The sequence below is a fragment of the Elephantulus edwardii genome, unplaced genomic scaffold (assembly GCF_000299155.1).
Source record: "Elephantulus edwardii isolate Elephantulus edwardi_28Jun2011 unplaced genomic scaffold, EleEdw1.0 scaffold00441, whole genome shotgun sequence".
NCBI lineage: Eukaryota > Metazoa > Chordata > Mammalia > Macroscelidea > Macroscelididae > Elephantulus > Elephantulus edwardii.
In genome coordinates this window covers 502,643-517,822 of record NW_006400191.1, presented here as the reverse complement: position 1 = coordinate 517,822, position 15,180 = coordinate 502,643, and the positions used below count along the sequence as shown (strand labels likewise).

At 39.1% G+C, this 15,180-nt stretch overlaps 1 protein-coding gene across 1 annotated transcript in view; it reads left to right on the top strand.

Annotated features, from left to right (window-relative positions):
• The window catches only part of CCDC22 (coiled-coil domain containing 22), a 206,151-nt gene that overhangs the window by 172,388 nt on the left and 18,583 nt on the right, over positions 1 to 15,180 (top strand). The window contains exon 3 of the mRNA XM_006902707.1: positions 9,651 to 9,783. Within this exon, the coding sequence (XP_006902769.1) occupies positions 9,651 to 9,783 (133 nt within the window). The remainder of the gene's footprint in view (positions 1 to 9,650; positions 9,784 to 15,180) is intronic.

The window sequence follows — 15,180 nt, the reverse complement described above, 5'->3', positions numbered from 1 at the left end:
AGCTAGGGATTTTGAACATTTCTTCATGTGCTTGTTGGCCATCTGAATGTCTTCTTTGGTGAAGTGTCTGTTCATATCCTGTGCCCAGTTTTCTATTGGATTATTTACCTTTATCTTGTTGTGGTGACCTCTATAATTTTTAATCGAGTTATTTGTGTTCCTCTCTTTTTTTTTTCTTTTAAGTTTGCCAATTGTTTGTCAATTTTATTGACCCTTTAAAAAATAGCCCCTGATTTTGTTTATGGATTCAATTGCTGATCTATTTTCTATCTTATTGATTTGAGCTCCTCTCCTCATAATTTCCTTTCTTCAAGAGGCTGTGGGTGTGGGATTATTTTTCTATTTGATGGAGATGTTGAGTTAAATCATTAATTTTGCTTCTTTCTTCCTTTTTTTGTTGTGTGTGTGTGTGCGCGCGCGCACCTTAGTTCATTTTCATCTGTTTCAAGGAACTTTTAAATTTCATTCTTTATAACCCAATCATGTTCTAGCAGGGTGTTACTTAGCCTCAACGTGGGTAAGCTTTACCTTCTTGTGGTTAATTTCACTTTTGTGGTAAGCTCCACATTTTGTAAGCTTTACCCTCTTGTGGTTAATTTCTAGTTTTATGGCATTGCAATTTGAGAAGATACTTTGTATTATTTCAGTGTGGTTTTTTTTTAATTTGGTGAGGCACTAGGGGCATCATTGCCAATGTCAGATGGATCTTGGCCAAAAGCAGAGACCAGGGGAATGTCTATCTATGTTTCATTGACTATGCAAAGGCATTTGAATTTGTGGATCACAGCAAACCGTGGCTAGCCTTGAGAAGGGGAATCCCAGAACATTTGATTGTGCTTATGTGGAACCAGTACTTGGATCAGGAGGCAGAATAGAGGAAAGAAACACTGCATGGTTCAGAATCAGGAAAGGAGTGTGTTAGGGATCAATCTGTATGCAGAACAGATCATTTGGGAAGCAGAGCTTTATGAGGAGGAGTGTGGCATCAAGATTGGAGGAAGACTCATTAACAACCTACAATATGCAGATGACACAGCCTTGCTTGCTGAAATTGAAGAAGACCTGAAACGCTTGCTGCAGAAGGTCAAGGACTGTAATCTTCAGTACAGATTGAAGTTCAACATCAAGAAGACAAAGATTCTCACCACTGGACCAATAGGTAGCACCATGGTAGATGGAGAAGAGATTGAGGTAGTTAGCAATTTACATGTTCAGACCCACAATCAACACCAGCAGTCAGGAAATCAAAAGATTAATTGCACTGCGAAAATCTGCTGTCATGGACCTCTCCAGAGTGCTGAAGAGCAACGATGTCAATCTAGTTACAAAGGTGTGCCTAATCCAGACCATGGTCTTCTCAATTACTTGTTATGCTTCAGAAAGCTGGACAGTGACTAAGGATGACAGAAGAAGAATAGATGTCTTGAATATACCTGGACTGCCAAGAAAATTGGTCTGTCTTAGCATGAAACCAAGTCTCTCCTTGGAGGCTAGGATTCTGAAGCTCTGGCTCACATATTTTGGGCATGTGGCCAGAAGAGAATTGGTCCCTGGAGAAGGACATTATGCTCGGAAAAGTGGTGGGACAGCGTGGGAGAGGAAGACTCCTGATGAAATGGATTGATACAATATTCAGGGAAATGAGAGTGGTATGTTGGAATTAGTGAGACTGGCTCAGGACAAGGAAGGATTCACTTCTTCTGTACATAGGGTCTCTATACATTGCAGGTGACTCAGTAGCACATAACAACAACAACATACTATATTGGTTGGTTTTTTTAATTTAAACCCCTTGTTTAGAATCAACGAGACCTTGAAGAGGGCCTTTGTATTTAAAGTTGATTGTTATATTTTGGAGGAACATTCTTCTTAGTGGTATAGCACTCTTCTATCAATATGCTGTACTGAGATAGCCTAGGGTTGTTGTGATGCTGAGCCTTGTGCCATTATGGTGTCAAATGTCATAGCAGTTACGCATAGTGAACAGTATTTGGTGGAGCTCCCAGTTTAAGACAGGTTTAGAAGTGGCATCCACTTTCTAAACCACATGCCTCTGGAAACTATGACTTTTTATAAATATCAATAGTTATAGAAAGGCTTCAGGCCTTTTGTTCATAGAGTCACAATGAGTTGTGCTCACCTTGAAGACAATCAGCAACAACAACATTCCAATTTTACTGAGCGTCTTTATCAGGAAGAGATGCTGGATTTTGTGAAATGCCTTTTCTGCATCAATTGTTAAGATCATATGGTTCTTGATATTTGCTTTGGAATTACACAGATTTTTTTTTATGTTGAACCATCCTTGCAGACCTGTTAAGAATCCCATTTGGTCATGATGATTTTTTTAATGTTCTTTTGGATTCCATTGGCTTGATTTTGTTAAGGATTTTTTGTTCTGTATTCATGAGATATATTGGTCTGTGGTTTTCTTTCCTGGTAATATATTTGGCTGGTTTTGGTATTAGGGTTATGCTAACTACATAGAATGACTCTGGTAGTGTTCCTTCTCTTTCAGTTTTTTTTTTTTTTAATAATTTCGGTAGAACTGGTGATGGATCCTGATTGTTTGGTAGCATTCAGCCATGAAGCCATCTGGTCCAGGACTTTCTTATGGGGAAGTCTTTTTATGACCTGTTCAATTTCTTCTTTTGTGATGGGTTTGTTCCAGTGTTCTGTATCTGTATGGACAGTGTTTTACAACGTTTTTGACAAAGATATGTGATCCATTTAGTGGAGGGAAAGATAGCCTATTTAACAAATTGTTGTTGTTAAGTGCTGTCAAGTCGTAGGTGACTCAGCGACCCTGTGAATGAAAGACCTGGACACTTGTATAACTTTCATCCTTTCCCCAGCTTCATAGGGTTTACAGAGGCAAGCTATTTCAGAAGTGGATGCCACTCCTGCTTCCAAGCTTGTTTTAATTGGGGAGCTCCACCAAACCCTGTCCACCATTATCTCATTTGACACATCAGTGTCACAGTGTTAAGCTTCACAGCGACCAAAAGTTACTCTGTACAGCAAGTGGACAGACCAGGCATATACAACCTAGAAGAATGTTTGACCAAAAACAATTAAAAACAGTCCTGAGGGCCACGCATTAAAGTCACCCACCATTAGCTTGGTAGCATCACTTTCTGTCCACTAGGCCAACGGAGCTGTCTCTATGTTGTTGTTGCTATTTAATAAATAGTTCTGGAAAAACTGACTATCCTGTTGCTGGTATTTGAAGCAAATTTCATAACTCATCACAAAAACTGATTAATCAAGAATCTAAATGTAAAAACTGAAACCATTATCAAATAAGTTGAGGCAAATTTAGGAGTCAAAATCTATGACATAAGTGGACTATTAAGCATAACCAAACATTGACTGCCAGCAGAAGATAAACTAGATAACTGGGATCTTCTAAAATTTAGATCCTTATGCGCATCAAAAAAATTTTCCAAAAGAGTAAAAACAAAGTAGAGAAAAAAATGGTTGACAATGACATAGAAATAATCTCTAATAGGTACAGAAAACTCTAACACCTTAACATCAGAAAGAAACAATCCAACTACAAAATAAAAAGATATGAAAATATTTAACAAAAAAAGACATTCAGATGATTGAAACATGCATGAAGAAACACTAGCAATCATTACCTATTAGAGGGATGCATATAGAAACAAAAATGAGATACTCTGTCACCCCAGTTTGGAGGCTCATAGGTGAAGTGGTTGGATTCTGAAACGTGGTTTCTCTTATCTTGGTGAGGGTGAGGTGTGGACTGTTTGGCTATTTTTGTTTGTTTTTTCATTCACAATTGTGTGTGGGCTGATTGGATTTTCTGGATTTAGTAAACTATGAGCTGTGGGCTGGAAGCCTCTTGGTTTAGAGTCAACCAGGACATGGTGGTTGGGTTTTGTATCTAAAAGGCAGTTGGGTCTGACTAAGTCTCCAGTTTGGAGGCTCATGGGTGCAAATGTTGAAAGAAACAATGGAAATTACTAAGACAGGAAATAGTCCAGAGACAGGGAGTCAGAAGAAATATATTTAAGAGGAGAACCTTGTGCAACTACAGAAGAAAATGCAAAAAATGAAAGGAAAATAAAAGAACTATAAAGAGGTAAAAGAACCTAAAAAATCATCACAAGACAGAGCAGGCACAGTCAGCAGAGTACTGGTCACAGAAATGCATGAAAATGCAATCCAGAATATTAAGGCCAAAATAGTAGAAGTTTCCAACACACTGGAGGCACAAAAAAGTAGAACAGGAGAGATGAAGCAGAGAGTCAGCCTAGAAGACAAGAATCTTGATGAAAGTATATTGTTGTTGTTGTTATGTGCCATTGAGTCACTTGCGACTCATAGTGACCCTATGTACAGCAGCCCAAAACCCTGCTCTGTCCTATGCCAATCTCACTGTCTCCGACACACCCACCCTGATTACCCCAGTCACTGAATTAGTCCACCTCATACAGGGTCTTCCCCTCCTGCACTGTCCCTCCACCCTCCCAAGCATGATGTCCCTCTCCAAGGACTGGTCCCTCCTTACAACATGTCCAAAGTATCAGACAAAGCCTCAGAATCCTTGCCTCCAAGGATCAGCCTGGTTTAACCCTTTCTAGGATGAACCTGTTTGTTTTCGTAGCAGTCCATGGTATATTCAGTGCTCTTCTCTAGCACCACAGCTCCTTCTATCCTCCCTAGTCATTGTCCAACTCTCTGACGCACAACTGATTGCAAAGACCATGGCCTGTGTCTGGCACACCTTAGTCTCCAGAGTGACACCATTGCTCTTCAGCACTTTTAATTTCCTGGCTGCTGGTGCCAAGAGTGTTGACTGTGGAGCCAAGCAAGCTAAAGCTGTGAACAATCTCAATCTCTTCACCATCCATCCTGATGCTGCCAGTTGGTCCAGTGGTGAGAATCTTTGTCTTCTTGACACTGAGCCTCAATCCATTTTGAAGGCTGCAGTCCTTGACTCTCTGCAGCAAGCACTTCAGGTCCTCCCCAGTTTCAGCAAGCAGGGTTGTGTCATCTGCATAACGCAGATTGTTGATGAATCTTCCACCAATCACACTCTCCTCATAGAGCCCAGCCTCCCAGATAATCTGTTCTGCATATAGGTTTAAAAGGTATGGAGATAGGACACATCCCTAGCATACACCCTTCCCAATTTTTTTTTTACCCTTCCCATTTTGAACCATGCAGTGTTTCCTTGCTCTGTTCTGACAACTGCCTCCTGGTCCACAATCAAGTGTTCTGGGATTTCCATTCTTCTCAGAGTCAGCCACAGTTTATGATCCACACAGTCAAACACCTTTGCATAATCAATGAACCACAGATAGACATTCCTCTGGTATTCCCTGCTTTCAGCCGAGATCCATCTAACATTAGCCACAATATCCCTAGTACCACCTAGTACCACCTAGTACCACAACCTCTTCTAAACCCAGTCTGGACTTCTGGCAATTCTTTTCCAGTCATTTTTGGATAATCTTCAGCAGAATCTTGCTTGCATGTGAAATCAGTGATATTGTTCTATAGTTTCCACACCCTGTTCGGTGACCCTTCTTTGGAATGGTAACAAATATAGATCTCTACCAGTCAGTTGGCCAAGTGGTTGTTCTCCAGATTTCTTGGCACAACTTGGTGAGCACGTCCAGGGCAGCATCTGTAAGCTGAAATAAATCAATTGGTATACCATCTATTCCTGGGGCCTTATTTTTTGCTATTTCCTTCAAAGCAGCCAGAACTTCTTCCTTCATCACCATAGGCTCTTGCTCATATGCTGTTTCGTGAAATTCTTCCGTGTCTGTCAATTCCTTTTGATACAGTGACTCAGTATATTCTTTCCATCTTCTTTTTAATACTTCCTGGATCATTTAATATTTTGCATAAAGCATCCTTGATTATAGCAACTCGAGGTTTGAATTTGTTCTTCGGTTCCTTGAGCTTAAGAAATGCTGAGCGAGTTTGGCCCTTTTGATTTTCTGACTCCAACTCCTTGCACATTTCATTGTAATATTTTACTTTGTCTTCCGGCGCTGTCTTTAGAAATCTTCTGTTCAGCTCTTTAGTATCTTGAATTCTTCCTTCTGCTTTGGCTTCTCTGTGCTCCAGTGCAATGTTCAGTTTCTTCTGACATCCATTTTGGTCTTTTCTTCCTCCTCTGTATTTGTAATGACTGTTTTGCACTCTTCCTGGATGATACTCTTGATAGCCTCCCACAACTCATCTGGTCTTTGCTCATTAGTGTTCAAGGCCTCAGAGATAAAACATAAAAAATTAAAGAGAACATTAGAATCATGTGAGATGGCATCAAAAGGAACAACATATATATGATTGGCATTCAAGAATATGAGAGGGACAAGGAAATCACTGAGAAAATTGTGAAAGAGGAATTAGAAGAAAATTTTCCAGGTATTAGGAAGAACAGAGGAAGTCATATTTAAGAAGCTTAGTGAACATCAAATAGACTAGACTTAAAAAGAAAAACATCAAGACATAGGATAGTCAAATTCTCCAAAATAAAAGATAAGGATAGAATATTAAAAGCAGCATGAGAAACACTAAGAGTCATCTGCCAAAACAAACAAACACACACAATTAGATTAAGTACTGATTTCTCAGCAGAAATCATACAAACAAGAAGATGGCATATGCAGAAAGTTAAAAGAAAACAATTGCCAACTGACAATCCTAAGTTCCAGCAAAGATGTCTATAAAATATGAAGGAGAAATTAGATCCTTTGTAGAAAAGAAGGAGCTGAAGGAATTTGTGAAAACAAACAAATTCTCTATATTAACAAAGTACCATATAATCTTAGTAATTGATGCAGAAAGGGCATTTCACAAAATCTAAAACCCTTTCCTGATAAAGACATTCAACAAAATTGTAATAGAAGATAATTTCCTCAATATAATGAAAATTATATATGCAAAACAAAGACTTTCCTTGCGAACAGGGACCAGACTGATATTTTACTGGAAGTACTTGCTAGGGCAGTATGACAAGAGGAGGAAACAAAAGGCATCCAGTTAGGCAAAGAGGTGGTCAAACTGTTGCTATATGCAGATGATATGAAAGTGTGCACAGGAAACCCCAAGGACTCAACAAAAAAACTGTTAGAGCTAGTGTTAGAGTGACAGGATATAAGATCAATATCTAAAAATTAGTGGGATTCATCTACTAGGGAACTCAGAGAAGGAAATCAAGAAAGAAATACGATTTACAATAGCCAACCACAAATTAAGATACTTGGGAGTGGACCTAACTAGAGATACAAAAGACTTATACAACGAAAATGACAGAACTTTTCTGCAAGACACAATAAAAGACCTAAGGAAATGGGAAAATGTGCCCTGTTCATGGATAGAAAGACTCAATATTGTGAAAATGACAATCCTACCAAAAGCAATCCCAATACAGATACCAAATTAATTTTTCAGGGAGATCAAAAGGGAAATTATTAAGTTTATTTTGAGAGGAAGGAGAATGAATAAGCAAAGCACTTCTGAAAAACAAACAAACAATGAAGTGGGAGGCATAGCACTCCCTGACCTTAAAAACCTACTACACAGTGGTAGTAACCAAAACAGCATGGTACTGGTACAATGACAGGCACATAGACCACTGGAAGAAAATTGAGAACCCAGAAATCGACCTTGCTATCTATGGTCAACTGGAAATAACAACAAGGAAATAAAACCTAACAAATGGGGAAATGACCACCTTTTCAACATATGGTGCTGGGAATACTGGACTGCAACCTGCAGAAAGCTAAATCAGGATCCACATCTCACTTCATACACAAAAATCAACTCAAGGTGGATCAGAGACCTGGGAGTAAAGCCCCAAAACCATAAACTTCATTAGAGACAAACTGGGATCAAGCTTAGATGGCCTAGTCTGTGGTATAAAGAGACAGCCAAATACAGCCAGAAATGCTCTATCCAGAGAGGGAAAAATTGATGTATGGAACCCTCTAAAGATTAAATCCCTGTGTGCATAAAAACCCTTTCCCCAACAGAGTGAAAAGAAAACCTGCTGACTTGGGAAAACATTTGGCAATACCATTTCAGACAAAAAAAGTTTATAGAATCCTACAGGGCCTCAACAAGAAAAAGACTGACAACCCAGTTACAAAATGGGCAAAAGAGGAAGATATTCTGATGGCCCACAAACACATGAAGAAATGCTCAAAATCACTGGTAGTAGGAGAAATGGAAATCAAAACCACTATGAGATACCATATCACTCTAGTAGCAGTGGCAAAGTTTAACAGGACAGAAAGTAATAAATTTTGGAGAGGATGTGGCCAGATAGAAACTCTTATTAAGTTGTGGGATTGTAAAATGGTACAACCACTCTGGAAGGCAGTTGGGCGCATCCTCAAAAAGCTGAACATAGAAATTCTATATGATCCAGCTATTCCACTGCTTGGAATATACCCCCAAATCATGAAAACAGAGGCTCAAACGAAGACTTGTTCACCAGTGTTCATGGCAGTGTTATTCATCACTGCAAGAACATGAAAACAGCTCAAATGTCCCACCATGAAAACAGCTCAAATGTCCCACCACAGTGAAATGGATTGAAAAATTATGGTACCTTCACATGATGGACTACTACACAGCATTCAGGAGCAATGATTTTGTAAATTAATATGTAATTGGGGAGGGACTGGAGAACATTATGCTAAATGAACTAACTCAGTCCCATAAGGATAAATATTGTATAAGACTACTATTGTAGAATGAGTATGAGGATCCAAGTGTGTTAGGGAGGTTGGGAGCAGAGGGCTGAGGATGGGATAGGTTCACACGATTTGATGTGAAAGATCTGATATGAAAAACAAGGTATGTGAACTTTTAAAATAAACTAGTATAATTTTTTTTTTAGAAAAACCCAAAACTATCTATAATTGAATGGGTTTATTTTGGGGTTCTCAATTGTAGTCCATTGGTCTGTTCTTATACCAGACTCAGGTTATTTTTTACTACTATAATTGAGAAGTGAAAACTTCCTACTGTGTTTTTCTTCTCCTCTAATACTGTCCTCATCCAAGTTTTTCTTTCTATATACAGTTAGTGATTAGTTTTCCCATCTGTTTGAAGAACAGCTGTGGGATCTGGGTCAGGATTGAATTGTATCTATAGCTTGTTTTGGTAGAATTTACATTTTCACAATGTTAAGTCTTCCTATCCAGGAGCATGGTATATTCTTCCATTTATGCAAGTCTCTCTCTCTCTCTCTTAAATTAGTTTTATAGTTTTCTTTTTAGTAGTAGTTTTCTTTGTAGTTGTGTTTTGTGATTTTTTAATAGTGTTTTATAGATCTTTGTATATCTGGTTTTTCATTGCCCTTAACTTTGCTTGTTATTTTTTTCTCTAAAATTTATATTTCTTTTCATGTATTCAGAAAGACTCATTTTTGCTTTCATGGCTTCTGGATTTTGAGTTATAGTTAGGAAAGTCAGAGCATTAACCTTATTCATTGTCTTCTGTAGCTTTAATAACTTTGTGGCTCCCCTGTGACCTGGAGGCCTTACGGAGAGAGAAACCTGGAGAAGAGAAAGTCCGTGCATTTGTGACCTGGGCCTGAGATAAAGATCCTGCTTGCTGGCTAACATGCTTTTCTACACTTCAACCCCAACCCCTAGGACCTGGGATATCCCTTGGAGCTTGGATATCAGAGTTTCCTTTACCCCAGTGAGCCTGACCTCCGAGACCTGCTTCTCTTCTTGGCTGAACGTCTGCCTGCTGATGCTTCTGAAGATGCAGATCAGCCTTCAGGTACAAGACACCTGGGGCAAGGTGGGCTGTTCTTGTGTGTTCTAGGGACTGCAAGAATGGAGGTCAGAAAATAGTTGATGGGTGTGAGTTGGGATGTATCTTGGGGACAGCTGAGTATGAAACTTGGGAATTAGAGTTGAGGAGCAGACCAACAGGAGGTAGGTGAGTTGGTGGTGTTGTTAAGTGCCACCCAATTGACTAATAATCATAGCAACCCTAGGAATGATGGATCTGCTCCCTGTCCTATCCTGTGCCATCCTCATCATCTCTGCTGCACTTGAGCTTGTTCTTACAGTCACTGTATCTTGTTGAGGGTCTTCTCCTACTTTGCTGATTCCTCTACTTTTCAGAGCATGATGTCATTTTCTAAGGACTGGCCCTTCCTAAAAATTGAACCAAAGTATGTTAGATAAAATGTCACTATCCTTGCCTCCAAGGAGCACCCTGGCTACACCTTTTCTGAAACATTTGGTTTTCCTTTTGGCAGTCCATGGGATGTTCGGCATTCTTCTCCAACACCACAATTCCAAGGAATATCCTTATCCATTGTCTAGCATTCAGATGCATTGCAAGGAATTAGAAAGAATATGGCTTGGATCAAGTGCACCTTAGTTTTTAAACTGATGTTGTTGTTCATTAGCACTTTGGAGAGGTCCTTGATAGCAGATTCCCTAATCTATTGCAACATATCTTTTGATTTCTTGACTGCTGATAGCAATGGTCTAGGTTGTGGGTTCAAGTAGATGAAATCTTTTTCTCCATCTATCATGATTGACCTATTGACCCAGTGGTGAAGATTTTTATTTTCTTGGTGTTGAAATGTAATCTGTATTGAAGGCTGTAGTCTTTGATCTTCAGCAACAAGTGTTTCAAGTCTTCTTTACTTTCAGTAAGCAAGGTTGTATTGTCTGCATAACACAGGTTGTTGATGTCACATTCTTCCTTATAAAGTCCAGCTTCTCGAATTATTTGCTCAGCATACAGATTTAACAAGTATGGAGAAAGGATATAGCCCTGACACACACTTTTCTTTATTTTACACATTCCTTTACTCTGTTCAGAAAACAGCTTCTTGGTCTAGGTATAGATTTCATAAACACAATTAAGTGTTCTGGGATCACAATTCTTCTCAATGTTAGCTAGAGTTTGTTATGATCTATGTAGTCGGATGCCTTTGCATAGTCGATAAAAACACAAGTAGACAGCCTTCTGGTACTCTCTGCTTTCAGTCAAAATTCATTTGACATCAGCAATGATATCCCCCTTGTGCAGTGGCCTCTTCTAAATCCAGCCTGCATCTCTAGCAGTTCTCAGTAATTAGTTGGTGCAGTGAGGGACTTATCTCTAAAATCCTCTCCCTTGTTTATGCATTCTCCTCCTTGATGCTTTTCAAACAGATCAGGAATATGCTTAAGCTCAAGGGCCTTGATATTTGCTGGATTTTTCTTCTTCCAGATACCTTCATAATTAACTGTTTCGCTTCTTTGAGGTTTCTGTTCTGTCACCTTGGTGTTTGAGGCTGATGATCTAATGATAGAATTGTGTACAATCAATGATTTGTTCATTGCAAATACGCTTCTAAAAGCATAAACTGTTACTGTACATTTGGACCATACCTGACCAAGTTTACAGGAAACAAATTGACTATATCTGTGGAAAGAGTCCATGGAGACACTCAGTATCAGTAGTCAAAACAAGGCCAGAGGGTGACTGTGGAACAAATTATCAACTATGCATATACAAATTCAAATTTAAAGTGGAAAAAAAAAGAAATCAAGTCCACAAGAATTAAAATATAACCTTAAGTCTATCCCAATTGGATGAAAAAATGATCTCAAGAATAGATTTGATGCATTGAACACTAATAACTGAAGACCAGATGAGTTGTGGGGTGACTTCTTTGTTGTCATCCATGAAGAAAACAAAAGATCATTACAAATACAGGAAAGAGAAAAATGACCAAAATGGATGTTAGAAGAAGACACTTCTTAAACTTGTTTTAGAGTGCAAAGAATCCAAAATAAAGGAAAGGCATTCTGAATGAAGAGAACTGAACAGAAGATTGCAAAGGGCACCTCCAGAAGACAAAGCTCAGTATTATAATGAAATGTGCAAAGAGCTTTGAGTTAGAAAACTGAAGGGGAAGAATATGCTCAGCATTTCTCAAGCTCAGAGAACTGAAGAACAAATTTAAGCCTTGAGTTGCAAGACTGGAGGATTCTATAGGCAAAATGCTGAATGATGAAGGAAACATTAAAAAAAAAAAATCATTGAAAAGAATGGGAATCCCAGAACATTTAATTGTACTCATGCAAAACCTATACATAGACCAAACAAAATAAAAGAACACTGCATGTTTTAAAATCAGGAAAGATATGCATCAGAGCAATATCCTTTCTCTATGCCTGTCTATCTGTACATTGAGCAAGTCAAGCGAGAGACTTGGCTTTAGGAAGAACAATGTGGCATTAGGATCTGAGGAAGACTCATCAACAACCTGTATTATGTAGATGACACAGCCTTTCTTGCTGAAAGTGGAGTTGAAATGCTTGCCGCAGAAGATCAAAGTCTACAGTTTTCTATATGGATTCCATCTCAACATCAATAAAACAACTTCACCACCATACCAATAGGCACCATTATGATAGATGGAAAGGAGATTGAAATTGTCAATGATTTCATCTTATTTAAATCCACAGTCAACACCCTTGGTACCAGTAGTTAAGAAATCAAAAGACATGTTGCACTTAGAAAGTCTGTCATCAAGGACCTCTCCAAAGTGCTAAAGAGCAACAGTGTTAGCTTAAAGACTAAGGTGCACCTGATCTAAGCCAAGTTCTTTTCAATTACATGTGTGCATCTGAATGTTGAACAATGAATAAAGATCACATAAGAATTTATGCCTTTGAGTTATGGTCTCAGAGAAGAGTACTGAATATCCCATGGACTGCCAAAAGAATAAATACATATGTTTAGGAGAAAGTGCAGCCAGGGTGCCCATTAGAGGGAAAGACAGTGAAGTTTTATCTCATATACTTTGGGTTTATATCCTTGGACAAAGACCTGATGCTTGGAAAGGTGGAGGGTAAACATAAGACTTTCAACAAGATGGATTGATAGAGTGACTGTAACCATGAACTCAAGTATATCAGAGATGATGAGGATAGAGCAGGATTCATATCCATTGCTTATAGAGTCACTATGAGTCATAATTAACACAAAGGCCCATATTAACAACATCAAGAAAGGCCAGTCCTGGGGGAGAGGGGACTAAAACTTCCCTGGAAATAGGGCCTTCCATTTGGGAATCCTTGCCTCTGCCACTGTGGGGCCATCTGTGGGGCCAAACAGGACAAGAGAGTTTGGGACACAGAGCTACAAGCAGGAGAAAGACGTTCTCAACTTTCTGTGAGAGGGAGGGCTGACTTGAGACTCCCTTTCACACAAACTGCTTAAGTTTGCAGCCCTGATCTTGCACCACTCCAGAGACAAAGGAAAACATTAAGCTTCAGGTGAGAAAGCGTATTAGGTTCTCCCCAGAGTGAGAACTGTCAGGTACTTGTGGGAAGATGTTACTGAAATGTCCTTGCAGATAGGCCCCATCCATTTGAGGATCCTTGTCTTCATGGTTGTGGGGCCATCCTATGAGCCAGACAGGACAAGAGACTTTGGGACACAGGGCCACAAGGAAGGGAAAGACTTTCTCATCTTTCTGAGAGAGAAAAGTTTGATTTGAGACACCCCTACACACAAACTGCTTAAGTTGGTGCTCCCAATCTTGCACCACTCCAGAGACAAAAAAAGGCATTAAGATTCGGGAAAGAAAGTGCATCAGGTGAGACACTGCCTCACAGAGTGAGCACTTTTGAGTACTTGTGGAAGAAAGGGGACTGATATTTCCCTGGGGATAGGTCCCTCCATTTAGGAATCCTTGTTTCCATGGCTGTGGGGCCATCCCAGAGACCAAACAGGACAGGAGAGTTTGGGACACAGTACTACAAGCAGGGGAAAGACTTTCTCAACTGGCAGGTTGAGCTGCAAGAAAGAGAGCTGACTTGAAATTCCCCTAGACAGAAATTGCTTGAGTGGAGCACCTGGTCTCATAACACTTAGCCACCCCATAGATTGAGGAGAACAATAGAGTTTGAGACAGGGGACTATAATAAGGTGAGATTCTTGCAAGGCTGCAGTGCAGAACAGGGAGAACCTGAAGGACTTTAGGAAAGGCAATTTTTCCCAGAAAGGACTTTCAGTAGAGTGAGTGGCTTACTCCATAGATTGAACATTTTAATCTGGCAACTAATCAATAATATCATAAAGATAAGAACTAATGACAATTTCCACAGATACAATAGAAATGGCCTAACACTTATTATGAAAACCTTCACATATGTTGAGAAAGCAGCAGGCAGCTTCAAACATTGTGAAAACAAATTAGGCCTTCTCCCAAAAAAAGCAGAGAATATTGCAGATCCATTGAATACCCCAGAGTTAAGAAGGCAGGTGATATATGTTGATATGTAGGCATTAGAACAGCTATAAAAGAAAGTATAAATTATGGAAGAAATAATGGAAGACACAAAATAAAGGAAATACCCTAGAGGTAGAGAACTAGAAAAAAAATATATTGATAAGAAGTTATTTGAACAGCAGTGCAAGAAGGTGCAAATGATGGAAAAAACAGTGGAAACCACTAAGAAAGCAAACACTCCAGAGACACAGAGCCAGAAGAAATATATTGATAAGGAGGAACTTGCATGACTATGGAATAAAATTCAAAAGATGGAAGAAAGAATTGAAGCTATAGATAAAGAGGTACAGGAACTTTAAAAAGTCATCACAAGATAGAGAGAGTACAGCCAACACAGGACTGGATATAAAAGATATGCATGAAAATGCAATCCAGAATATTAAGACCAAAATTACAGAAGAGTGCAACATGCTGGAAGGACAAAAAAGTAGAGCAGAAGCGAGCTAGATGGTAAGATCCTCAGTGGAAACATACTAGAAGACAAATAAAAGACATAAAGAAAATGAAGAAAACTTTAGAATCATGTGGGATGACATCAAAAGGAACAACAGACATATGACTAGAGTGTCAGAATATGAGAGGGACAGGGAAATCACTGAGAAAATTGTGAAAGAGGTACTAGAAGAAAACTTCCCACGTTTTATGAAGAATGGCAAAATCCACATTCAGGAAGCTCAGAGAACACCAAATAGACTAGACTAAAAAAGAAAAACATCAAGATATATCATAGTCAAATTTTCCAAAATAAAAGATAAGGCTAGAATACTAAAAGCATCATGAGAAACATAAAGTGTCACCTGTTGTAGTTGTTATGTGCCGTCGAGTCGCCTGCGACTCATAGTGACCCTATGTACAACAGCCCTAAA